This window comes from Balaenoptera musculus, chromosome 20 (genome assembly GCF_009873245.2).
Source record: "Balaenoptera musculus isolate JJ_BM4_2016_0621 chromosome 20, mBalMus1.pri.v3, whole genome shotgun sequence".
In the NCBI taxonomy this organism is placed as follows: domain Eukaryota; kingdom Metazoa; phylum Chordata; class Mammalia; order Artiodactyla; family Balaenopteridae; genus Balaenoptera; species Balaenoptera musculus.
This window is the reverse complement of record NC_045804.1, coordinates 19129576-19154678: the sequence shown is the minus strand read 5'-3', so window position 1 is coordinate 19154678 and position 25103 is coordinate 19129576. Positions and strand designations below refer to the sequence as shown.

Below are 25103 nucleotides of genomic sequence, written 5' to 3'. Positions count from 1 at the left end.
TGTTTTAGCCTCTTTCCTACTGCCAAGTAGCAGATACAACTTGTGTTTTTAACAAAAAATGTATTAAATTCTTTGAAAAGGGCATGGAATTAGTTGCATAAGAACAAAAGGAGTTAAAGATAGTCTTATGAGGATTTGTCATATGAGTTTAATCATAGCTCAAAAGCTACACTTGTCACGATGCTTCTTGTAATAGTTGGTGAATGAGCTGCTAAACTCTCCCCTCTTGAGACAGTCAGTATCAGTATAGCTAGCTATCAGTTGTTGGGGTTTTTTTTTTTTTTTAATCCTTATGGTGTTCTTTAAAAAAAAAAAACAGCTTTAGTGTGGTTATAATTTACATACCTTTAAGTGTCCAATTCAACGATTTTTCGTAAATTTACAGAGTTGGGCAACTAGCACCATGTTTTAGAACATTTCGGTCACCCTAAGAAAATTCCTTGTACCTGTTTGTAGTCAATCCCCATTATTACTCCCAGCACCAGGTAACCACTAATTTGATTTTTGTCTCTATAGACTTACCATTTCTGGACATCTCATATAAAAGGAGTAATACAATATGTACTCTTTTGCTCTGGCTTCTTTTACTTAGCATAATGTTTTTGTTTAAGTTTATCTGTATTGTTGCATGTACCATTACTTTGTTCCTCTTTATTTCTGAATAGTATTCTATTGTATTGATAAAGTACATTTTGTTTATTAGTTCACCAATTGATGGATGTTCTGATTGTTTCCATTTTTTTGGGCTTTTATGAATAATCCTGCTATGAGCATTTGTGTACAAATCTTTGTGTGGACATAGGTTTTCATTTCTTTTGGGTAGATGCCTAAGAGTGGGATTCCTGGGTTGTATGGTAAATTTATGTTTAATTTTATAAGAAACAGTCTATATTAGTTATTGATTGCAATATAACAAATTATCCCAAAACATAGCAGCTTAAAACATTACAAAGCTATTATCTCAAGAACAGAGGCACAGCTTATCTTGGTCCTCTGCTTCAGAGTCTCTCATAGGCTGCAATCAAGGTATTGACCCAGACTGTGGTCTCATCTGAAGGCTTTAGTAGGGGAGGATCAACTACCAAATTCACTCATGTGCTTGTCAGAATTCAGTTCCTTGAAGGTTTTTGGACTGAGGGCCTCATTTCCTCACTGTAGTTTGGCCAGAAACTGCCTTCAGTTCCTTGCCATGTGAACTGTCTAGCTTACTTCATCAGAGAAACTCATGAGAAGCATGAGCGTGCACGCGAGAGAATGAGAACAAGATGGAAGTCATATTCTTTTATAGTATAATAACAGAAGTGATTTCCCATCACTTTTGCCATGTTCTTTTAATTAGAAGCGAATCACCTAGGTCCAACCCACATGCAAGGGGAGATTACACAAGGATATGAATACTAGGAGTCAGGGGTTATTGGGAGCCATTTCAGAAGGCTGCCTACTATATTGCCAAACTTTTTTTCCAAATGACTGTACCATTTTTCATTTCCACCAGCAATGTATTAGGTAGAGTTCCATTTTTTCCACATACTCGCCAACACTCATTATTGTCTGTCTTTTTGCTGATAGCCATTCTAGTGGGTGTGAAGAGGTATCTCATTGTGGTTTTAATTTACATTTCTCTAATAACTAATGATGTTGAATATCTTTGCCTATTGTTCATTTGCTTAATTTCTTTGGTGAAATGTCAATTCAAATCTTTTTAACATTTTCAGTTTAGGTTATTTGTCTCATTATTGAGTTGTAAGAAATTTTCATTTATGAATCATGCTTTTGGTATCAAATCTAGATTCCAAGGTCACAAAGATATTATGTCTCAGCTAATATGCTAGGCCTTTATATACATTATTTTGCCTAATTTAATTACAGTAACAACCTTGTTATGCGTAGATGTTATCACTGTTGCACAAATAAGAAAATTCACAGAAGTCAAGTGACTTGCTGAGATCACACAACTAGTTAGCACAGCTTGAACCTAGATTCTGTCTTATACTCCAAAGTTCATGCTCTTTCATCAGAACTTTTTTAAAAATAGACATTCAAACCTATTTTCTGTGGGCAAAATAAGAGTGAAGTATGATATTGTCCCTTCCTTATAATTATTAGTACCCATTCTGGTGCTATTTGAATACTGTTATTAGAAACCTCTATTTGTGATCATTGGAAGTTGCCTTTTCAAATAGAAAGGGGCATGTGCTGCAGTTTGTTGGCTAGATTCCATCCTCGTTTCATTCTGCCAGACAATATTCCCTCCACAGTTTCTGGTGGAGCTAGGATGCAGTTTTGCTTACAGCCTTGACGTGTGTCACTGGGCAGCTGTTAAGCAGTTATACTTTACCCCCAGGGACGAGCATGTTCCAGTGACAAGATAGCTTATTCCCTTATGTGCTTTTAACGTTGTACATTCACCTAGGACAAGTCAGTGCTGAGTTCCTTCCATTGTTTCTTAGTGCTCTAATTCCATTATTTGAAAAACAGAGAGAGGGGAATGGAGGAAGCAGAGAAGAAGAAAAGTCCAAAGAATATATAGCAGATGGTAAATTTTATATTATTTTGTACATATTTTGTTTTAATTAATTTAATGTTTAAAAGAGCAAGAATCTTCTAATTCTTAAGCCTTATATTCATTTTTCTCTCTTCCAAGAATCCTTTATACCCTTTGGGTCTGGTTGGTATACTTTAAGTTAGAAATACAATTTATTATTTTCTTCTGCTGTGGCCTAAGATGCTAGGCTTAGGCAAAATTACAACCTGTGCAATATTTTAGAAACATCTCCAACCTTAATTTTGTACTTGAAGCAAAGAACAAATAATTGTTTACTCCTTCCTTCCTCCTTGCCTTCTTTCTTTCCTTCCTTCTGTTCATTTGGTAAGCAGTCGCTGAACTATGTGCCCAGCAGAGTGCTAAATATTAAGGGCACTAGTGGAATGATATACAGACATTGACATCGAGGAGCGGCTACACAGAGAAGAAAATGGGGACTACCATAGGGGGAGCAGATGTGGAAAGGAAGTACAGAAGAGAGAAACAATGAGCTAGGTTGAGTATGAAACAAGTATAAGAAATCCAAGAGGTGATTGGAAGTATCTGTTGGGCTCAGCAGGGAGGACTGGCTGGAAATAAAGATTTGGGAGTCATTAGCAACAAAAAGTTGGATCAGGAGAATATGTAAAGTGAAAAAACAAAAGGTTCAAGAAACAGACCCCTGGAGACCATTCATACCTAGGAGACAGAGAAAGAGGAGTAAACATGGAAAATAAATTAGGTAGGAATAGAACCAGGAATGAATAGAGTGAGGGAAGAGGTTCAAGAAGCAGGGACTGGTCAGTGGCATCCTGTTCTAAAGTAGCAGAGCAGGAGGGGCTGAAGCCAGACCACACCAGGCAAAGAAATCATCTGGAAAACTGATCATCACTGTAGGGCTTGGGACCTTCTCTAATGTATCATGAGGAGAAACTCTGCATACTACACCTCATCTTCAGACTGTTGTAGACAAGTTGGGGCGTGATACAGCAAATTGACTGACTTCTTCCTTGGCTGGCCTTCTTGTTATCATTGAATTGGTTCAGGCTGCCCAAGGAGTTCATTCATTCATTCATTTATTCATTCAATACCTACGATAAGTGGGCCCTCTGAAAGGTTCTAGGGAACACAAAAGTTCTAGGTTCTGGCCCCTGCCTTGATGATGCTTCTGATCTATATGGGAAATAAACATGTTACTGTCGTACAGATAGCATAACACATACGTGTACTATGTATACCAAGAACTACTTATGCTCTGCATATATATAGAAGACATTTTCATTCCTTCCCTTACCCATGATCCTGAGTTTGGTGTTGTGACAGTCAGAATGTTTTCAACCAATTTAATTGTATTTGGATGACAATTTTTGAATTTTTCTAAGAATTATGTTTTAATATGCCTGAAATTCTTTTTTAATTAATTTATTTATTTTTTGGCTGCATTGGGTCTTCGTTGCTGCCTGCAGGCTTTCTCTCTAGTTGAGGCGAGTGGGGGCTACTCTTCGTTGTGGCGCGTGGGCTTCTCATTGCGGTGGCTTGTTGCAGAGCACGGGCTCTAGGTGCGCGGGCTTCAGTAGTTGTGGCTCACGGGCTCAGTAGTTGTGGTGCACAGGCTTAGTTGCTCCGCGGCATGTGGGATCTTCCCGGACCAGGGATCGAACCCATGTCCCCTGCATTGGCAGGTGGATTCTTAACCACTGCACCACCAGGGAAGCGCTATGCCTTAAATTTTTTAAATTGAACTCTGTTAAGAGAAAGATAGAGTGAATATTCTATACAAAAAAATTATGAATGAGAAGAAAGTTTTTTCTTCTGGATTTATAAATGAAATATCTACCAGGTACATATTTTAGTCTATCTCTATGTGTGTTTAGGCAACATCTAAAACCTTAACCTCTTTAAACATATTTTCAAGCAATATTTTTCAATGGATAACAGTTCTTTCTCAGAAATATAAATATAAAATAATAAATACACAGGTTGATCAATAGAAAAATTCATAGCTATAATGGACAGAAATGAAAAAATATACTTGTATACTTTTTTATAGTTTAGAAGGAACTTCCACGCATCATGTTTTTCAATCCTCACAACTCAGAGAATTCACCTGGCCCGATGGTAGCTGAAGAGCTTAGCCCAACTGATCAGCTGTAACCGTACCTACTGCTGATATGTAGTGTATTCCTGTTGTTAAAAGTAATAAATCTCCTCTTGTTCTAATGGAGAAGCAAAGAGTCGCACTGAAATTATTAAGCGAAATTATTTTTACTGTTATGGCAATGAATGAGCTTTTTGATAGTCAGATAATAAGACAAAGATTAATGTCAGTAAAATTGAGGTTGGTTCCTTTGCAGCTGAAACTTTCTTCATGTTTTCATGCTAATGCTCTTGAATTTGAAGTGACATGATTTACTGATTACCAGTTTAGCTTCTTTAAGGGCAAGTTTAAAAGTCTGATAAGAATACGTTTTAATGAGAACTTAAACCAAATCAAATATTGTCCAAACTGCTACCTCTTATTTCATCGCTACTGAGATATCAATATTTTATCTCTTATTAGTCTGATTCACATTTTCCAATTTTTTCCTAATTTTAAAATAGTTGTTTTAAAGTTACTAGATGTCTATCATTTTAAATTTTAAAAGAAGAGAAAAATGAAAACATAATGGATACTATAAATCAATGACCAAAAGTTTTGTTTTCATTGAAGCTTTATAATTTTACTGATTAGAAAATACTAAAACTTCATATTCTTTAGTTCTCAAAATATCGTTGGTTTTTCTCCCTTCTCACTTTACACAGAAAAATGTAAATTAGAAAATGAAAATGACCCATAATTTCAGTGTTCTTGTTCATAATACAAAGAAGCCATTGTGGGAAAGGAGTACAGACATTAATTTTATAAGGAAAACTGTTCTAGTTAATCTGTCTGTGCTATATTGGGTGATAGCAACAAACTCTGTAGACTAAATACCTACAATACATATATCTCCCATTTTGCTCTTTAGTGCTTCAAGCTTCTAAATCCTATTAACAGCTGTCAAAACCTGGTAAACTATTTAGATGCTTTCACAATTTGTTTAATTGGTTAGTTAGAAAATGACATGCTAGAAAAGCCCATTCCCCCACCCTTTCTTTTAGCCTGGCTGAACATCTGTAGCATTAGGGCCTCATTATCTCTGAACTGGCATAGCAAATCAGTGGCATCATTAAAATGCCACATTAAGATGATTAAGCTTCTTTGTTATCCAGTTGACTTTTGCATGTGCTGAGGATTTCATGGTTATGACCCCCAATCCTTGTAAAACACTTAAACAACATCACCCTTCTGTGTCTTCCCTGTCTAACAGTCGCTATCTGGTTTTGTCCCTTCTCACAGTACCTTTGGCAAACTTGAAGCTATTACTCCAGACTTTGTCCCGATTTAAATTGGATTCTGAGATCTCGTAGTTCAGAGTGGAAATTCAGAACCTGCTTTTTACACTGGGAAGTTCATACTAAAAACATGTTATCCGAGACACCCAAGTTGCCTGTTCTGTCTGCCATCTTTGGTAGGTTCTTCTCTCCAACTGAGCATTTTATGTGCCTGTAAAACAAACTGAGGCACAGTTGGCTGAGACTGCTATTGCCCCTGAAGGATTTAGCTGTTGGATCCTTTCCAAGACCCATTGTTTTTGCAATGTCTCAGGTGAAACCAAAAATGTCTACTCTGGAGTGCAAACCTTTCATGTGATAACCATCACCCCAGGAAATGAGACCATGTGCCTCAGCCCCGGTGAGCCAAGCCTTTGTTCTTTTCAGCCTACAAAATTCTCTCTGGGGTGTGTGTGTGTGTTAGTGTGTGTCATCTTCCTAAGAGGCCTCCAGAACATAGACAAAGATGGGAGCAATTGTACCCCAGAGTAGCTCCTTTAGAAAGAAGTTCAGCTTAATCTAATTTTCTATGGGTTAGATTCAATTTAGACATCTTTTTCCCCCCTCTGGGAATGTTTAGCAATTACCTTTATCAGCAATTTGTGGTTTGCTATGCTCTTTTCTCCACAAGCTCAGTTATAAAAAATTTACTCAGGAAGCCTTTAACATTTTTTATTATGAAGTATATCATACATAAAAAAGGCAAATATAATTACATGTATAAAGAATAATAACAAAACAAGCATCCATGGACCCACCACCTGGCTTAAGAAATGAAATATCGCTAGTGCCTATGAAGATTCTTGATAGTCTTTTAAGTGGCAATTTAAGCCATGTGTCTAAGAAACCTAATATATATAATAAGAGACTGGAATTTACAAAACTGAAATGGGAGATTATTCACATTACAAAAGGTCTGTTCACTGTACAGAAGACTTCAGGATGCTGTGGGGGCCTCTCCTCAAGTATATTCAAGTATTTCTTCCCAGATCTTTAAGACTTTCTGCCTTTATTAACAGTTCAGGTGTTGCCAGTCACTGACAACTGAAAAATCGAGGAAAAATGAAGATAAACATCTCTGAATGTATAATGTAAATCTGCGGAACAATATTATTGGTTTTACATGTAATGTTTTATGAAGACAGAAACAGGAGAATTTTTTGCTAGTTTAAAAGGTATCTAGGAAGACTTCATGGAAGAAATGGCATTTAAACAGCATCTGGAAGTTTGAATAGAATGTTGATGTGGGGAAGGGCATTTTAGGTAAAGGAAAGACTGGAGAAGAGGTTTGGAAAACTGCAGTTAGTGAGATGGCTGCTGTGCTTCTCAAACTTTAATGTGTATAAGAATCCTTGAGGATTTGTTGAAATGCAAAATCTGATCCAGTAAGTCTAGGGTGAGGCCTGAGAGTCTGCATTCCTAACAAGCTCCCGGGGGATGCTGGAACTGCTGATTCAAGGACCTCACTTTGAGTAGCAAGGTTCTAGTCTAGAGAGAAGGATGATTCAAGGAGTCTAGTGAGAAATGAGATGATCAGGTCGGCTTGGGGCAGGTTCTAGACAGGTCCTTGAATGTCTCACTAAGGAGTTTGGACTTTATTCTGTAAACAAAATGAAATCCTTGAAAGTTTCTGAACAAGAGTTTTAGTACTACAGGATGATTAATCTGGCAATAGGATATAATCTAAAAGAGAGGTCACATATACCGTGGACCAGTTAGGAAGTTAATGTAGTGGTATATTCATGTATTAAGTATTTACTGTGTATGTACTTTATGCAGAGCACTGTGTCAGATTCTAGAGCAGCGGTTCTCATGCATAAGATTTGCCTAGAAAACATATATATATTTTTTAACATCTTTATTGGAGTATAATTGCTTTACAATGGTGTGTTAGTTTCTGCTTTATAACAAAGTGAATCAGCTATACATATACATATATCCCCATATCTCCTCCTTCTTGCGTCTCCCTCCCACCCTCCCTATCCCACCCCTCTAGGTGGTCACAAAGCACCAAGCTGATCTCCCTGTGCTATGCGGCTGCTTCCCACTAGCTATCTGTTTTACATTTGGTAGTATATATAAGTCCGTGCCACTCTCTCACTTCGTCCCAGCTTACCCTTCCCCCTCCCCGTGTCCTCAAGTCCATTCTCTATGTCTGCGTCTTTATTCCTGTCCTGCCCCTAGGTTCTTCAGAACCTTTTTTTTTTTTTTTTTTGATTCCATATACATGTGTTAGCATACGGTATTTGTTTTTCTCTTTATCTTTCTGACTTACTTCACTCTGTATGACAGACTCTAGGTCCATCCACCTCACTACAAATAACTCAATTTCGTTTCTTTTTATGGCTGAGTAATATTCCATTGTATATATGTGCCACATCTTTATCCATCCATCTGTCGATGGACACTTAGGTTTCTTCCATGTCCTGGCTATTGTAAATAGAGCTGCAATGAACGTTGTGGTACGTGACTCTTTTTGAATTATGGTTTTCTCAGGGTATATGCCCAGTAGTGGGATTGCTGGGTCATATGGTAGTTCTATTTTTAGTTTTTTAAGGAACCTCCATACTGTTCTCCATAGTGGCTGTATCAATTTACATTCCCACCAACAGTGCAAGAGGGTTCCCTTTTCTCCACACCCTCTCCAGCATTTATTGTTTGTAGATTTTTTGATGATGGCCATTCTGACTGGTGTGAGGTGATACCTTATTGTAGTTTTGGTTTGCATTTCTCTAATGATTAGTGATGTTGAGCATCCTTTCATGTGTTTGTTGGCAATCTGTATATCTTCTTTGTAGAAATGTCTATTTAAGTCTTCTGCCCATTTTTTAATTGTTTGTTTTTTTGATATTGAGCTGCATGAGCTGCTTGTAAATTTTGGAGATTAATCCTTTGTCAGTTGCTTCATTTGCAAATATTTTCTCCCATTCTGAGGGTTGTCTTTTTGTCTTCTTTATGGTTTCCTTTGCTGTGCAAAAGCTTCTAAGTTTCATTAGGCCCCGTTTGTTCGTTTTTGTTTTTATTTCCATTTCTCTAGGAGGTGGGTCAAAAAGGATCTTGCTGTGATTTATGTCATAGAGTGTTCTGCCTATGTTTTCCTCTAAGAGTTTTATAGTGTCTGGCCTTACATTTAGGTCTTTAATCCATTTTGAGTAGAAAACATTTTTAATGCATGTTTCCAGCCCCCACACCCCCAATTTTGGGACCCCCAAAATTTCTATTTTAAAACCCCACAACCTCTCGTCTTACAGATACAGGTGAAGCAGTGTCATAGGGGAAACTGAGTTAAAAACAAAACAAAAAACAAAAACAAAAAACAAACCTGTGTAGCTTCTGACCTCAGATAGCTTACATGTCCATATGGGAGATGAGGTGAGTTTACAAGTAACACAGAGAACAAAGGAACAGATTATTTTGCAGCCGGGGGGATCAGGGAAGGCATAGTAGGGGGAAATGGCATATTAGTTTTGTCTTAAAAGATGTGTAGGGTTTGGACCTGTGGTAATGTTGGGGAAAGACCTTTTGGGCAATGGAAATAATAAAAGGAAGGATACTCAAAAGTTGTTTAGTTTGGTTAAAGATATCTGAGTATTCAGAATCAACATTACAAAAATTGTTGGGGTCAGATATTGAAAGGTCTTTTAAATTCTTTGTTTCTGAGTTTGGATTTTATTTTGTTGGCAGCAGAGAATATTGGAGAATTTGGACAAGGTCATGATATGACCAGAGCTACAGTTTACAAGAACCATCTGGTGGCAGAGTATAGCATGAGCTGGCAAGGAAAGAGAAAGGAGACAGGGAGAACAATGTAGAGGCTACCACAACGGGAGAGCAATCAGGGTCTGAGATTTGGGATAATGAGTGTGTAAAATAGTGGGGAGGAGAAGCAGATTGGAGAGAGGGTACAAAAATAAAACCAATGGGTGATTAAACCTGGGGTGCAAACAAGAGGAAGGAAAGATGACTGTAAAGATTCTAACCTGAATAACTATGAAGATACCTAGGAGGCCTTTGGGAACAGAGGACTGAAGAAGGGGAGAGAGATTACATCTGGAGATACATATTTGGTGATTAATCATGTAAAATGCTAGTTGAAGCCTTAAGAGTGGATGAAATTGCCATAGGGGAGGGGGTGTAGAAGAAAGAAAAAGGGGGTTAAGGACAGTATTTGGGAGGCAGAGCAGGGGGAAGAGCTAGAAAGAAGCAATCAGAAAGGTGAGGAAAGAAGGTACAGTTTCATTGAAGAAGTAGGAATACAGAAGAACAAGCAGTGGAGGTCAACAGTATCAAGGGCTACAGAGATGTTGGGGAGAATGGCACACAAAAGGCCATTAGATTTAAGAATCAGGAGTTTATTGATGATCTTCAAGGGAGCAGATTCAGTGAATTATGGAGGCAGAAGCCAGATTACAGGGAATTTTATATCAGTTTTGAGATCGTAGAGACAGTAAGCACAGATTACTTTTGTATGAAATCTATCTAGAAAGGAATGTTGAGAGAGGATGAGTTTAGGTATGATGGGATGAGAGGCTAAACTAAATTGCAAAGGGAATAGAAAAGAGGAGTTGGCATCTAGACAACCTGAGGACATAGAATCTATAGGACTTGGAGACTGACTTGATGTGGAGATTGGACAGAAAAGGATTCCAGTTTCAAGACCTGGAGAATGGAAGAAGGAAGATGCCATGTGTGACTATAAAGACATCATAAGTTAGCAGCAATTTTGGGTTCAAAGATGACAAGTTTGATTGTAGATATGTTTATTAATGTTTTCAAGGGATACTAAGTAGAATGCCCCCACCTTTCCTCTGCTCCAATAAATTTTCCTCCCAAGGAAGGGAATGAATCTCTTAGTCCTTAGAGCAGAGAAGTGTCGTTTCTGGTAGTTTTGGTGGACTGTATTTGGAGACTGGGTGCTCAGCCCAATAATCTCTCAGGAATCCCTTTTGTATCTTAGATACTAATGTATTCTAATATTCAGCTCTGTTTATTTTCACATGGTAAACCATAATGAATTGTTGATCCCCAGTAACCATGCAGAGAGGACATCCAGGTCTTTTATCTAAAACTGGTAGGACTCCAAGGGCAAACCAATAACTATACCAGGAGCTCTTTTGGTCCACTAAGTCCAAGGGGACTTCCTTAATGCCCTGTCCATGTGTCTGTCTGCGTTCCCTTAGAGCCCTGGGTCTCAAATACTGTCTTCCTTGTTCTATGGCTAAGTCCTAAATGACAAAAGCCAAGAATTTGTTTTGAGCCAGGTCGGGGTAGTATTGAGTTCTAGGTCAAGCCCATTAAAGCCAAAATCCTGAGAGAAGGAGCAACCCTCTCATGTCTTGTGTTTTCAGAAAGACCCGAAACATTGATCTTACTAGTTTTTAATTGTCACTGACCACAGAATGGCCTGAGTCTGTTCATGTTAACATTTACAACGAAAATGAAAAGGATCCTTCTCTGCTGGCCCTTTTTATATGCTGTTTTTGGTTCTCAGTAGCTGAAGTTTTCCGTTGAGTTTCTTTTAAACGCCTACATGCAAACTAAAGAGCATTCAAGCTTTGGTGGGATATCACCCGCAGCTGGAGTGATGGAGGAAGGGAGGAGGGTACAAGCCTCAGGTGCATCCTTCTCTTCAAAAAAAAAAAAAATTTAAAAAGCAAAAACCACTTAAGAAAACAAATTCCATCTGAAAGCAGGCAAGATGTGTCCAGAGAAAGAAGGGAATGAATCTCTCTCCATTCCCTTCTCATCCGTTTCCCGTAGAAAACGGATATCAATTCATGTATAATCCAGATGCATAGGATGGGCAAATTTGAAACACGTTGGATGTTTCCTGCAGCCCTACATTTCTTCTAATCACAGAGTGAAAGATTGTGAACCATGAACCGTGGTGAGAAGCAGTGGAACAGTGTTGCAGCAATGGCTCCTCTGTTGGTGGTTAGGCCCTGTCTTGCTCTATTAAGCAAACACAGTTAATATAGATGAAAGGTAACCTTGATAGAAGTGAAAATTGAAACTTGAGTGGAAGGTAGCAAGCCAGGCACAGCTGCAGTTATACTTCCTCCTGTGTGGCAACAGGAGCTGCACTTACTGGTGTTGTTTGGAAGGGATGTCGTTTTTTAAAATATCTTTTCTTCAGCGTGTTTTGGTTTTTAAAGTCTACACCATTGATGAGGGAGTGTGGAATATGATTGTAAGGAGCAAATTAGACTTTATGTGTCCGAGTGTGAGGGCAAATCCAAGTTCAGTGTTCTAATCACAGTTAATCTGCTATTAACTGGCTGTGTAACTTTGGACTACTCACCAAAAACGTCTCTGATCCTGGATTTCCTTACTTGAAAGACAAGGGTTGGATTACATGATCTCTAAATTCCCTTCCAGCCCTGAAATTCCATTGATTTGTGATTCCTCATGGAGCATTACAATTTCCAGTTTCTAAGAATGAATTTTTTTTTAAAGTAAGCATTTATGCAGCATTTTATATATATGAAAAAATGCCTTGTAAATATTTATTGTTATTATATCAGGCAAATATTTAGGTTTTCTTAGTATCAGTACATAAATTTACCTTCTTCATTTCTTATGTTCTTCAGCTTAAGAGTGTTGCAACGCTTTTTGAGATAGAACCTGATCAGCCAACTCACTTTGGCCAGCCCCACCTCTCCTATCCAGTCCTACAATTCTAGGACCTCGAGTTTAATCCTCCCTAACTTGGGTATAGGTGCCCTTCCCCTTGCTTAGGTTGAGCTTCATTTACCTGTGTCAATGAAAATGACTCCTTAGAAGGTTATGTTAAAGGATTACTTCTCCTTTTATCTTTCTCAACACTATTTCACTAGTACTGCCAGCTTCCTCTACATTCAGTGTTCTCTCTTTATCGGTTCCAAGAGAGATAGAGAGATAAGACTCATTTTAGCAGTTCGTATACATGGAAGGGGAAGAGGCAAAGCATGGCTTAAAATCAGAGAAAAACATGTTAACTATTCAACTCTCAGTCTTAGTAGCATAAATTGGATGCAATTGAAGAATTAAAACAGCATTTTCTTCTTGAAACCAAGGAGAACATCACCTTGCCTTGTAACTGCAGCCACCAAAAAAGTACTAAATCTGAGAACCTTTCTTCTCCCCCGGTACTGGAGAAGAATTGCTCAAAATGTCTTTTTCATAGTCTCTTTGAACAGTCATAGCTAAAATCTATTATCTCTAATTTTCTGGATGGCCTAAAACGCTGTCATCTCTTTGTGTGCGTGCGCGCGCGTGTGCGCATGCGCGTGCACGTGTCTGTGTTTTCCCCTGACTATGGTTCTGAATTCAAATAATGAGTGATCATCCTAATGGTATTTTCTTGTTTTGTGGATGTACAATATTGTTAGCTTCATTTGGTATTTAATTGTCAGTTGTGGGTCTCTGCTCTTTGAGCTGCTTTGATAGCTCCTAAAACAATCATTGTTCATTTCTTGCATTTTCCTCCCTGCAGATGATTCAATGAAAGTGAAAGATGAATACAGTGAAGGGGATGAGAATGTTTTAAAGCCAGAACCCTTGGGAAATGCAGAAGAGCCTGAAATTCCTTACAGCTATTCAAGAGAATATAATGAATATGAAAACATTAAGCTGGAGAGACACGTTGTCTCATATGATAGTAGCAGGCCAACCAGTGGCAAGATGAACTGCGATGTGTGTGGATTATCCTGCATTAGCTTCAACGTCTTAATGGTTCATAAGCGGAGCCATACTGGTAAATAGTCTCCTTTATCCATTGTTCTGAAAACTGTCCTAATTCAACCACGTGAGAAAAGAAGTGGTGGAATTTAGGACTTACTTCTGATTACTTTCATTGATTTTTCCTATAATTCTGATGTATCTCTCCCTCTCTGTATTTCCATCTACCCAGTGATTTTTATTCCTGCTTCATGGTGCATTTGGCAAACATAGTGCAAATGCTATGAATAAAAGAAGACTGTAGAGAGCACAGTGTTCTAGGTCAGCCACATATTTTTCTTCAGTTAGTAAGTGGGAGTTAAATTGTGTGCTATGCTTTTTAAGCGTCTTTCATATATTTTTGCATAACTTTTAAAAAAGCAGATCTCCTTATTGTATTGGGTTCAAATTTGGTAGATGAAAGGACATAGCTTTTATTAACAATTTAAAAAAATTTATTTTCAGACAACAAAAAGGCAGTCAATAGAAATGCATACAAACATAACACTCCCACTGAGCCCAATAGATTTCATCTGACATGGGATATGACGACTTTAAAAAGCATTTCTTGAATTAAAGAAAAAAAACATTTCTGGCTCTCTATACCTTATTGGGACTTCAGTCTGTGACTCTTTTTACAGATTGAGATTACATTCAAAAGGAATGCTAAGTAATGTAAAAACTTAAATCTAGAAAGCACTTCTAAAGCTACTCTTATTTTTTTGCTCTGATCCAAGACAAGATACCTCAAGTAGCCTTGCCAGGTGAGTGCTTTTTCTCTCCTGGAGGGAAGATTCCATAAGTAAGTCTTAGGCTTGCCTTGAAATACAGCTCCCATCTGATCCCAATATGAACAGAAACTATCTAAAAAATGAGCTTTTGCCATAGGCATCTAATCTGTGCATATGTTTCGCCACTTGCTGGGTGATCAGAAATCTCTTTTTTGTCCTTTTTAAAGGTGAACGCCCATTCCAGTGTAATCAGTGTGGGGCATCTTTTACTCAGAAAGGTAACCTCCTCCGCCACATTAAACTGCACACAGGGGAAAAACCTTTTAAGTGTCACCTCTGCAACTACGCATGCCAGAGAAGAGATGCACTCACAGGTCATCTTAGGACACATTCTGGTAAGTGAGAGCAATGAGCATTCCATATCTAGTAAATGTGTGTTCCTCAGTGCCCATTGCGGAAACTAGAAAGAGTTAAGTATGGAGGTTTTAATCTGTCACTCCGGTTCTGAAGGGTTACAACAGCAGAGACCTCTAGGGCTAATTACACTTCCATTAAGGCATTAATTGCTCTCCGTCTGGCTCAATGGGGTTGATCATCTCCGTACCATCTTTGCACCCCTAGAGAACATCACAGTCAGACAGGAAAAGCCTGCCCTATAAAAATGCTTTTTTTAATTTTTGCAAAAAAAATTATAGCCATCAGTATTTTTATGGTAAACTTTATTAAAAGATTATTTTCCTAAAAATATACACACATACTTTTCATTCAAAAGTCTGGATAAAGCAAATGATGTACTCTTTGTAAATTATGTAAAACTGTAAACTGGGTATGACTCATTGTTGGGGGTTAGTTTTGGCTAGTCTGGGCTAAATTGGGGAGTTTGGGCCATTCTGGTCTAAATTTCTTTTTTTTTGCCTTGAGATATAATTGACAATATAACATAGTATTAGTTTTAGGTATATATGAGCTAAATTTCTTAAACCCAACTTTCTTCTTCATCAGCCTATTTATTTTTAATCTCTAAAAGATGAGCAGCAGTAAGAATTCATAAAAAGCTATGTTCTGTCTTGATGTTTTCGCTCCTTATTTTAACCACGGAAGATACATTTTTTTTCAACATTTAGAAGTTCCCTCCTAGAAAAATAAAACTGAGTTTATTTTCAAATTCGGGACCTCATGTTCTTGATGTTATCTGACAAAATTTTAATTGAAGAAAAAAAAAGCTTTGTTTTTATGTCAATCCACATTCTGCTTTGACTAAAACCCAGCCCCAAACCCGCAACTAGTTACAATTCAGAGACTAAGGATTAAACAAATCAGCCCCAACGAAACCCACCATGAGAGATCATAAATGGCAAAAGAAGGGTTTCTTTTACAGCTCATTGTTCAAAGTAATGAATTACGACTGAGTTTGGTCCAAAAAATTAGAGTAGTTCTTTTCTGTTGCTTTTTCCAAGTAAGATCCAACAATAATAGTCATTTTTAAGACAGATTCTAGAGGACCCCAATTTATGCAGAAACTTAACATTCTTAGCCCTAACAGAGCTGCATTTATTTTAACTTGGGATTCCATAAGGATCTTTTAGTGCTCTAAGTCCCAAAGGCTCTGTTTTAAACCGAGGAGGATTAGAAAATTAAAAAATCTCAGTCCCTAAAACTGAAAAATTCATGGGGTACATTTTATCGACAAGTCAGAAAGGCTAGCCCCGCACACAGAATTGAAGTTATTACTTACATAATTTAAAAAATAACTCATTTGGAGGAGTTAGGAGGTTAAAGGTGGCCTGAATTGTATGGATGAACTTTTGAGGAAACTTTTGCTTTATCTTAGAAGTTAAGATGAAGTCATTTTTGCAATTCCTTCTTATTTCTATTATTCAAAACTATCCTCAGGGGCTTCCCTGGTGGCGCAGTGGTTGAGAATCCGCCTGCCAATGCAGGGAACATGGGTTCGAGCCCTGGTCCAGGAAGATCCCACATGCCGCGGAGCAACTAAGCCCATGCGCCACAACTACTGAGCCTGTGCTCTAGAGCCCGTGAGCCACAACTGCTGAGCCCACGTGCTGCAACTGCTGAAGCCCGCTTGCATAGAGCCTGTGCTCCGCAACAAGAGAAGCCACCACAATGAGAAGCCCGAGCACCACAACAAAGAGTAGCCCCCGCTCACCGCAATTAGAGAAAGCCCGTGCACAGCAATGAAGACGCAACACAGCCAAAAATAAATAAATAAATAAATTTAAAAAAAGAAAACAAAAACTATCCTCAGTTGGTTAGGTCAGTTTTTATCGATTGAGCCCAGACTTGCTATAGCCACTGAGCAAGGACAAGCTACATTTATCAAAATAAGTCAATGCTCTGAAAAGACTGAATGGCTAACTCCCACACACTGCAGCATTCTTTACTTACAGCCAGCTGGATGTCGCAGAATATGGGATCTCTTCCTACTTCATTCTTAAACCACACTGACCTCCTTGAAAAATAAAAAGTTCCTATTTTTATTTTTTTCCTGAAGAAACAAGATTGGATCGGGAGCCAAAACACTATGCTCCATGAGAGTCATTAAATCCAAATCCTTTCATTTCTGAAAGGACCCTATCCTTTCAAAGAATACTCTAACATGATAGTCAATTGTAGGCCATAACCTTATTTCAGTTTACTAAATTTAAAAGTAATTGTAGGGGCTTCCCTGGTGGCGCAGTGGTTGAGAATCTGCCTGCTAATGCAGGGGACACGGGTTCGAGCCCTGGTCTGGGAAGATCCCACATGCCGCGGAGCAACTAGGCCCGTGAGCCACAACTACTGAGCCTGCGCGTCTGGAGCTTGTGCTCCGCAACAAGAGAGGCCACGATAGTGAGAGGCCCGCGCACCGCGATGAAGAGTGGCCCCCGCTTGCCACAACTAGAGAAAGCCCTCGCACAGAAACGAAGACCCAACATAGCCATAAATAATAAACAAATAAATAAATATTTAAAAAAAAAAAAAAAGTAATTGTAAGTGCACAAGTATCCAAATACTCTGGCTTCTCTCAGCAGTCTCATTCCTAGTGGACAGCTTTCACAGGGCCCCAATACACCATTTGTTCTATAACCCCTGAGGGTCACTGAGTACCCCTTGTGCTCTCCTTATAGTTGAGAAACCCTATAAATGTGAGTTTTGCGGAAGGAGTTACAAGCAGAGAAGTTCCCTTGAGGAGCACAAGGAGCGCTGCCGTACATTTCTTCAGAGCACTGACCTGGCTGAGACTGGTGAGTTCATGCAACACCCGTTCTGCACATATTTAGTGAGCATCTGCTGTTCTAGGTGGTAGGATACAATAGTAGACAAAAATACAAAAAATTCTGCCCTCCTGGAGTTCATATTTTCATAGGGAAAGACAGACTAGAAACAAAGAGAATAAGTACCTTACACAGTAGAAGGTAGTAATTGCTATTGAGAAAAATAAAGCAGGTACTGGGGGCTGATGGTAAATCAGGAAAAACATCAAGGAGCTGACATTTTAACAGACTTAAAAGCATGAGGAGAGAGCCCTGCAGATAACTTGGAAATAGCAAGTGCAAAGGCCCTGGGGCTTGAATTTGAAGAAGTATAGTTAGCCCTTTGTGGCTGGAACAGAGTGAGTAATGGGACACAAGGCCAGAGAGGAAATAGGAAACCAGATCTTATCAGGCCTTGTAGGCCATTGTAACGACTTGGCTTTTTCTCTGAGTGAAATTAAAAATCTTCAGAAGATTTTGAACAGAGAGGTGACATGATTGGACTTCTCATTTGAAAAAAAAATCACTCTACTTGCTACTGAGAATAGGTTGTATTTGGGACAAGATTAGAAATTGGGGAGTCCAGTTAGAAGGCCATTGCAATAATTCAAGCAAGAGAAAATTGTGTCTTGGTAATGGTAGAGGTGGTACAAAGTGTTTTAACTCTATACAGTATAGTTTAAAGATAGAACCCAACAGGATTTCTTAACAGATTGATGTGGGATGTGATGAAGAATGCAGTTGCCATTAACTGAAATGGTAAAGATTGAGGGTAGAGGCAGTGTGAGGGGTGGCTAGGGCAGAGTCCATTAAAACCGAAAGGATTTTCTTTGCACAAGGCCCTCAAATCATGTACTTGTCAACTCATATGATTTATTGTGATGCTTGTATTTGGTTCTGGGAATTTCATATTTTATTCAGTGTTTTGAATTACGTGCCTAGTGACAATTGGTTGAAACACTGGATGTCTTTCCATGTATCAGTTGTGGTTTTATTTCCTTTCATTCTTGAGTTGAAATAACCTGAAACTTTTTTGTGTCACATCTCTGCAGTTGTCCTTTGACCCATATAGTTGACCATCAGCCTGGTTCTGCAGCTTGGATTGCCTGATATTTTTATTTGTTTACTTGAACCAGTTGCTTATTTAGAGTAGGTAGAAATCCTCGTGGGATTTGGTGTTTGACAGCAGTAGTTGCAATTGAATAGTTTGAACTTTCTAAAACAGAAAGATTACCAAAAAGTGACAGAAATAATATGAAACTCAGGAAAAATGGAGTGCAAATCATGAGTAGTTTAACTGTACCCGTTTTGAGTGAGAGGAAACTTTTGTTTTAGATAAAGCCTATTTTATGGCGTTAGGAGCTGGCCAACTGAATTCTGTTGGTTTGCACTGCTTCTGCTTTTTATCCTGATGGCATCTTTAGTTTTATCAAGGAGTTGGATTTCCTCCTTATTTCTAAAAAGAAATGTTTACTCTTAAAAAAAAAAAAAAGGCACCTAAAACTTGGGTTTTGACGTCTTAAAGCAACATGCTTAAGGTTAGTCGGGCAATACCTGGGCATCTTTACTTGACGTTCCATGTTTCAGACAATAGACAAAGCTCTTACTGTGAGAACTTCTCAAGTTATGAAAACCTATTATGTTCCAAATAGAATCATTGATATTTAAAGCAAGAAGGATTAAAGAGAGCATCTAATCCCACCTGTTCATTTTATTTTATTTTATTTTTTGACATCTTTATTGGAGTATAATTGCTTTACTATGTTGTGTTAATTTCTGCTGTATAACAAAGTGAATCAGCTATATGTATACATATATCCCCATATCCCCTCTGTCTTGTGCCTCCCTCCCCCCCTCCCTATCACCTGTTCATTTTAGAGGTGAGGATATTGAGACTCATCAAAAATTCAGTGACTTACTTAAAAATCACTAGAACTTTTGTTGTTTTCATGATTAGCTATTTTTTTTTATTTTCAAAGACATATTGGGACATAATTCACATACCATTTAACTCACCCTTTTAAAGCGTACAATTCAGTAGGTTTTAACATATTGACAAAGTTATGCAACCATCACCACTCTAATTTCATAACATTTTTGTCACTCCCAAAATAAGCCCTGTACCTATTAGCAGTCACTCCTGTTCCCCCTCTCTCCAGCCCCCGGCAACCATTAATCTACTTTCTGTCTCTGTGGATTTGCCTATTCTGAACATGTCATGTGAATAGAATCATATAATGTGTAGTCTTTTATGTCTGCCTTCTTTCACTCAGCATAATGTTTTCAGGGTTCATCCACATGGTAGTACTTTATTCCTTTTTATGGCTGAATAATATTCCATTATATGGATTCATTGCATTTTATCTATCCATTTATCAGTTAATGGACATTTGGGTTTTTTCCCACTTTTGGAAAAATGGCTTAATTAGCTATATATATTTTAAAGGTTATGTATTATCTAGTTAGCAAAAGTAGAGTAACACACATACTAATAGGCACATACGTATGCATATATGTCTTGATTGTCCTGGAAGTAGGGGAAAAAATTGAGTAAAATATCCTCTATGAACAGTAAGTTCAAAATTACTGATTTTGAAGTAATTACTTCCCATCCCCATGACCTTTTCTAGGAATTTCATATTAGAAAAGTATCAAAAGAAATGTTTTCACTATCTTCAGTGGTATAAGGTGATTCAGGAAATACTGAAATACAGAGGTTGAGTTAATTTGCATTTCATAGGCTGGTTTGATGGATCCATGCAACACACTTTAAGTCTCAGCAAAAAAATAAAGGGTTAACTAAGTCAGCAACTTTGGATTTTTTAAAAAAACAAATATGTTGTTATGGTGGTTTCAGGTGAGAAAATGTATAAAGTCACAGCTTAATCAAATATAATAAATACTGCATGTCCTGCCTATCTTTGATATTTCAAATAATTCTCATGATTTTTCCTGAAGTCCAAAATATAAAGAATGTTTACTCAAACACAAGCCAGTCCTTTAATTATTGCCACAGCTCCCTACGTGGTTTCCATTTCTGTTTCCTTCTTAAAATTGGGAGTCCCAGTCTGGACATAGTGTTCCATTTTGAGCCTGACCAATATAATGTCACCAGTGGTACCTCCCTAGCTTTTATTTTATTTATTTATTTTTAAATTTATTAAGTTTATTTATTTGTTTTTGGCTGCATTGGGTCTTCGTTGCTGTGCCCGGGCTTTCTCTAGTTGCAGCGAGTGGGGACCACTCCTTGTTGCGGTGCGTGGGCTTCTCATTGCGGTGGCTTCTCCTGTTGCAGAGCACGGGCTCTAGGTGTGCAGCCTTCAGTAGTTGTGGCATGTGGGCTTAGTAGTTGTGGCTCACGGGCTCTAGAGCACAGGCTCAGTAGTTGTGGCGCATGGGCTTAGTTGCTCCACGGCATGTGGGATCTTCCCAGACCAGGGCTCGAACCCGTGTCCCCTGCATTGGCAGGCGGATTCTTAACCACTGCGCCACCAGGGAAGCCCCATCCCTAGCTTTTAAAGTGATGATGCTGCACTGTGGATGTGGCACTTACGCATCAAGGGCTTATTGTAAATTGAAGTGCAGCCTAGAGTGAGAGCCAAGCCTTGGGACAAACCTGCCCCAGTCAGGAAGCAGGTCTTTACGGAAGCAGAACAAATGAAAAGGCCTTGGACTGGAGACCGATCTGCAAAAGAAGGTCGTGTTGGGCAACAGGACTTCTGGCCTTGCTAATCATTTTCTTTTGTTCAGATAGCATGCGTTGGATTCTCACGTGCCAGGCTGTGTGTCAGAGCTGTTTATAAAGATGAGTGAAGGTTAAGCCCCTACCCTTAAAGTATTCACGGTCCAACAAGGGACCGGGTACTTGATCTGTTAATATAAAGGTCTAATAGAGATACATGTGATAGTGTCACTTCAGTCCAAGTTTCTATACCAGACATCATCAAGATACTCTAATTCTGTCTTAATGGAGTATACATGAAAAGAAGAATGAATATAGACAATCACAGATTTCATTTTCTCATTAGCTTGATCCTTATTCCAGAAAGGGACTAACAGCTGGTATAGAGATTCATTTAGCCTCATTTCACACAAATTATGAATACTTGGAGTGGGACATATTTTTGTATGACAATGAGTTCTAGTAATAACAAGATTTTTAAACTAATTGAATAATTATATTTATTTATGAATCTAGGAGTCAAAACCTTTTATCTTCATTCTCACTGTTGCGGTTGAGATAATACAAGCATGAGAGTTTCAGAATAAATTTATATTTTTACCAAATAGCAGTCCAAAGAAAAGGCTTAAAATGTTTTAAACGTCTATTTTCCCAACAGATTATTAGAAAATCAATACTAACTCAACAAGTAGTATTCATTCTACTTGCTCAAAAAGGCAACAGTTTTATGTAACTTTTTTGTTAGAACCTGCCTTGCTCTTTGATAGCAGTCTCTTGTTAGACAATTCTTATTGCATAATAACACCCCTTTGTTCCACTCTCCATCAGTTACTGACTGACCACACCATAGAAGAGACAGGAAGAAATGCCTCTTATTTGAGATCCATTTAACACTTCAAGATCTAATGAAGGATTTTGAACAAAAACAAAAACACAACGAATTATACAGTTAAATCTGCAATCACTTTGAAATAGAAATGGCACCATGCAAACAGTTAACTAAAACCCAGCCAAACTATTAACATTTTTGCAGAGATTAAAGGTAGTAACCTATTCTGTAATTTTGACTTCGTATGAGTTCTATTATTTATTTTTTCAACATGTCATTAAAATCATTTTGCTAATGAAAATGGGTATATCCACTATATACCAGTAGGCAAGTAACATGAAGGGGAATTGACCCCGAATTATAGTCCTCCTCCCACTATGCTCACTCATGAACCAAGTGTGCAAATTGTCCCTTGCCACCGTCCCATATTCCCCACACCCACCCCTTGCAACACTAAACTGCCAAACACCACCCAGGAACGGATTTCCTATTTCGTCATTTAAACCCATTATCTTGTTCCCTTACTATCTTGCCAAACTTGTTTCCCTCCACTTACATTCTGAGATGTGATGTGGCAAGATAACAAGTCTAGACTATTTGTATAAATAGACAGTTGGGTCTTAAAGTTGAAGCAGAGGACCAAACGCCAAGTCCTCTTTTTTCTTTTCCCCCTTTCAGTGTCCTGCCTAAACTCCTTGTAATCCCAAAGAGATTGGCTTGACTCCAAAGCATTTCTTTGTGTTTTAAAGGGTGTTCGTTTAGTACAGCAGCTGTCCAACAACTGCAAGGCACAAGACTGAGAGTTTGGGAAAGAAAATGAGAGTATACCATAGTCAGTTGAAACTTTAGCCTTTGCCTAACTTGCCAATTAGAAAACACAGTTAACTCAGTAAAGATGAACTTAATCTCTAGAGTGTGTTCACATGTACAGTGAGGATTGGGATCTTGGAGCTGATATTTTGAGTGAATGACCCTGTAGGTGGGTGTGGGTAGATGGCAGCCCTCTAGATTAGTAGTTTCAGAGGATTCCTTTCAATCCAACCAGAGTTGTGGAATATGGGAAAGTCTCCACCCTTGCCTCAAATTATCAGTCTCTCCGTAAACACTCCAGAATTTTATCTTTTTAAATGTCAGGCATTTGGTCACTGATTTCCAGAGTAAGATTTACCTAGAAATGACTGTCATGACAAGCTTGGTGAGTAACCAGGGATAAAAGATGATGTTATCTCTGAAGGTTGCCATTTAGTGACATGCCCCCATTATGTTATTTAGGTCAGTGTATCCCCGCTTTAGCCTCCTTCCAAATATAGAGTATATAGAGTATGTGTCCTCAGAAAGATGGTTGTGGTAATTGATGGTGACTTTGGTAAAATGTAGGGAGATGCTGAGAGCCAAATGGAAAAACTAAACTGGCAGCATAACGCTTGCGGTAAGTACTGGGAGTGACAGACAGATCTCTGGGTAATGATGGGGCCGTTAGAGGAGTAACTAAAAGACTAAATAAGAGTAGTGGTAAAATGGGGATAAAGTTAAAAATTCCCAAAGTACTGTTTTTCATTCTTGTTTTACTATAAATCTTTTTTGATAATAAATACATGGGGCGGGCATGGGGGTGGGGGAGGACCTTACCTGGCTTTAATCCTCTCAGAGTTGCTGGAACCAGAATGAATTTTCCTAGTCAAAGCACAAACTTAGCTGCCTCTCTGATGCTTCTAAGAAGAAGCCTCCTAACAGCCTCAGGAACTTATTTCAAATCCCAGACCTTTGTCTTTCATCTCTCTGCTCTTGGGGCTCTGGGTAGTGCCACATCTGGTGGTGGTTTGTGTGAAAGGAAATAATATGTATAATAGTTTCCTGTTTGGTCATTTAAACCTATCCCTGTGCTGGACAGAATTTAACCCACTTCACTCAACAGCAGTGTTCTGTCACTAAAGTGCCCGTTATTTACAACGATCGGTCAGCTAAAGTCGCAGTGCTTTACCACTAGCCCCAAAGCTGCCCAGTTCCCTTATTCGGACCCTTATTGTTTTCATTTACACAAATAGTGTTGTTATAGCTTAAACTGGAGGCTGGGATTTATTTCTTTAGAGCATAGAATTACTTTTGATAAGAAACTCACAAAGTCTAGTAAATATGGTCATTGGCATCATTCTCTTCTCTTATTCATTTTTGGAGCCATTATTCTTGAATTTTTAAAACCCTGAGCTTTATAATTTATTGTGTAATGACTGGCAAGGAGTTTTAAAAAAACAGAACCAAAACCATGCCAGTAATAAAATGAAAAATATTTAATACTTTGAATTCTCTCTTTCTGATTTGGCTTTGGTCTCTCACCCTGACCATACTTGACAGTCTTGCCCTTGAGGTCTTTCTTTCTATCTATCTATCTATCTATCTATCTATCTATCTATCTATCTATCTATCTATCTATTTATTTATTTATTTATTTATTTATTTATTTTTGGCTGTGTTGGGTCTTCGTTGCTGCTCATGAGCTTTCTCTAGTTGTGGCTAGTGGGGGCTACTCTTCCTTGCAGTGCGCGGGCTTCTCATTGCGGTGGCTTCTCATTGTGGTGGCTTCTCTTGTTGCGGAGCACGGGCTCTAGGCGCACGGGCTTCAGTAGTTGTGGCACGTGGGCTCAGTAGTTGTGGCTTCTGGGCTCTAGAGCGCAGGCTCAGTAGTTGGCGCACGGGCTTACTTGCTCCACAGCATGTGGGATCTTCCTGGACCAGGGCTCGAACCCGTGTCCCCTGCATTGGCAGGTGGATTCTTAACCAGTGTGCCATCAGGGAAGTCCCTTCCTTGAAGTCTTTCTTTGTCCTTCATTTACTGCAGAGATGGCCAGTCTTCTTCTCTCTGGGCATGTCAATTTATGATACTGAATATCTGAGAGACCATGGAACTTGTGACATTATTTCTGTATATTAGAATCTCTCACACAGCAAACTCTTCAGCTACAGAATGAGCACT

General features: G+C 38.5%; 1 protein-coding gene across 1 annotated transcript in view; it reads left to right on the top strand.

Annotated features, from left to right (window-relative positions):
• Positions 1-25103, top strand: part of IKZF3 (IKAROS family zinc finger 3) — an 81134-nt gene that overhangs the window by 43401 nt on the left and 12630 nt on the right. Inside the window, exons 4-6 of the mRNA XM_036837045.1 lie at positions 13413-13673; positions 14595-14762; positions 17496-17612. Coding sequence (XP_036692940.1) covers positions 13413-13673; positions 14595-14762; positions 17496-17612 — 546 coding nt within the window. The remainder of the gene's footprint in view (positions 1-13412; positions 13674-14594; positions 14763-17495; positions 17613-25103) is intronic.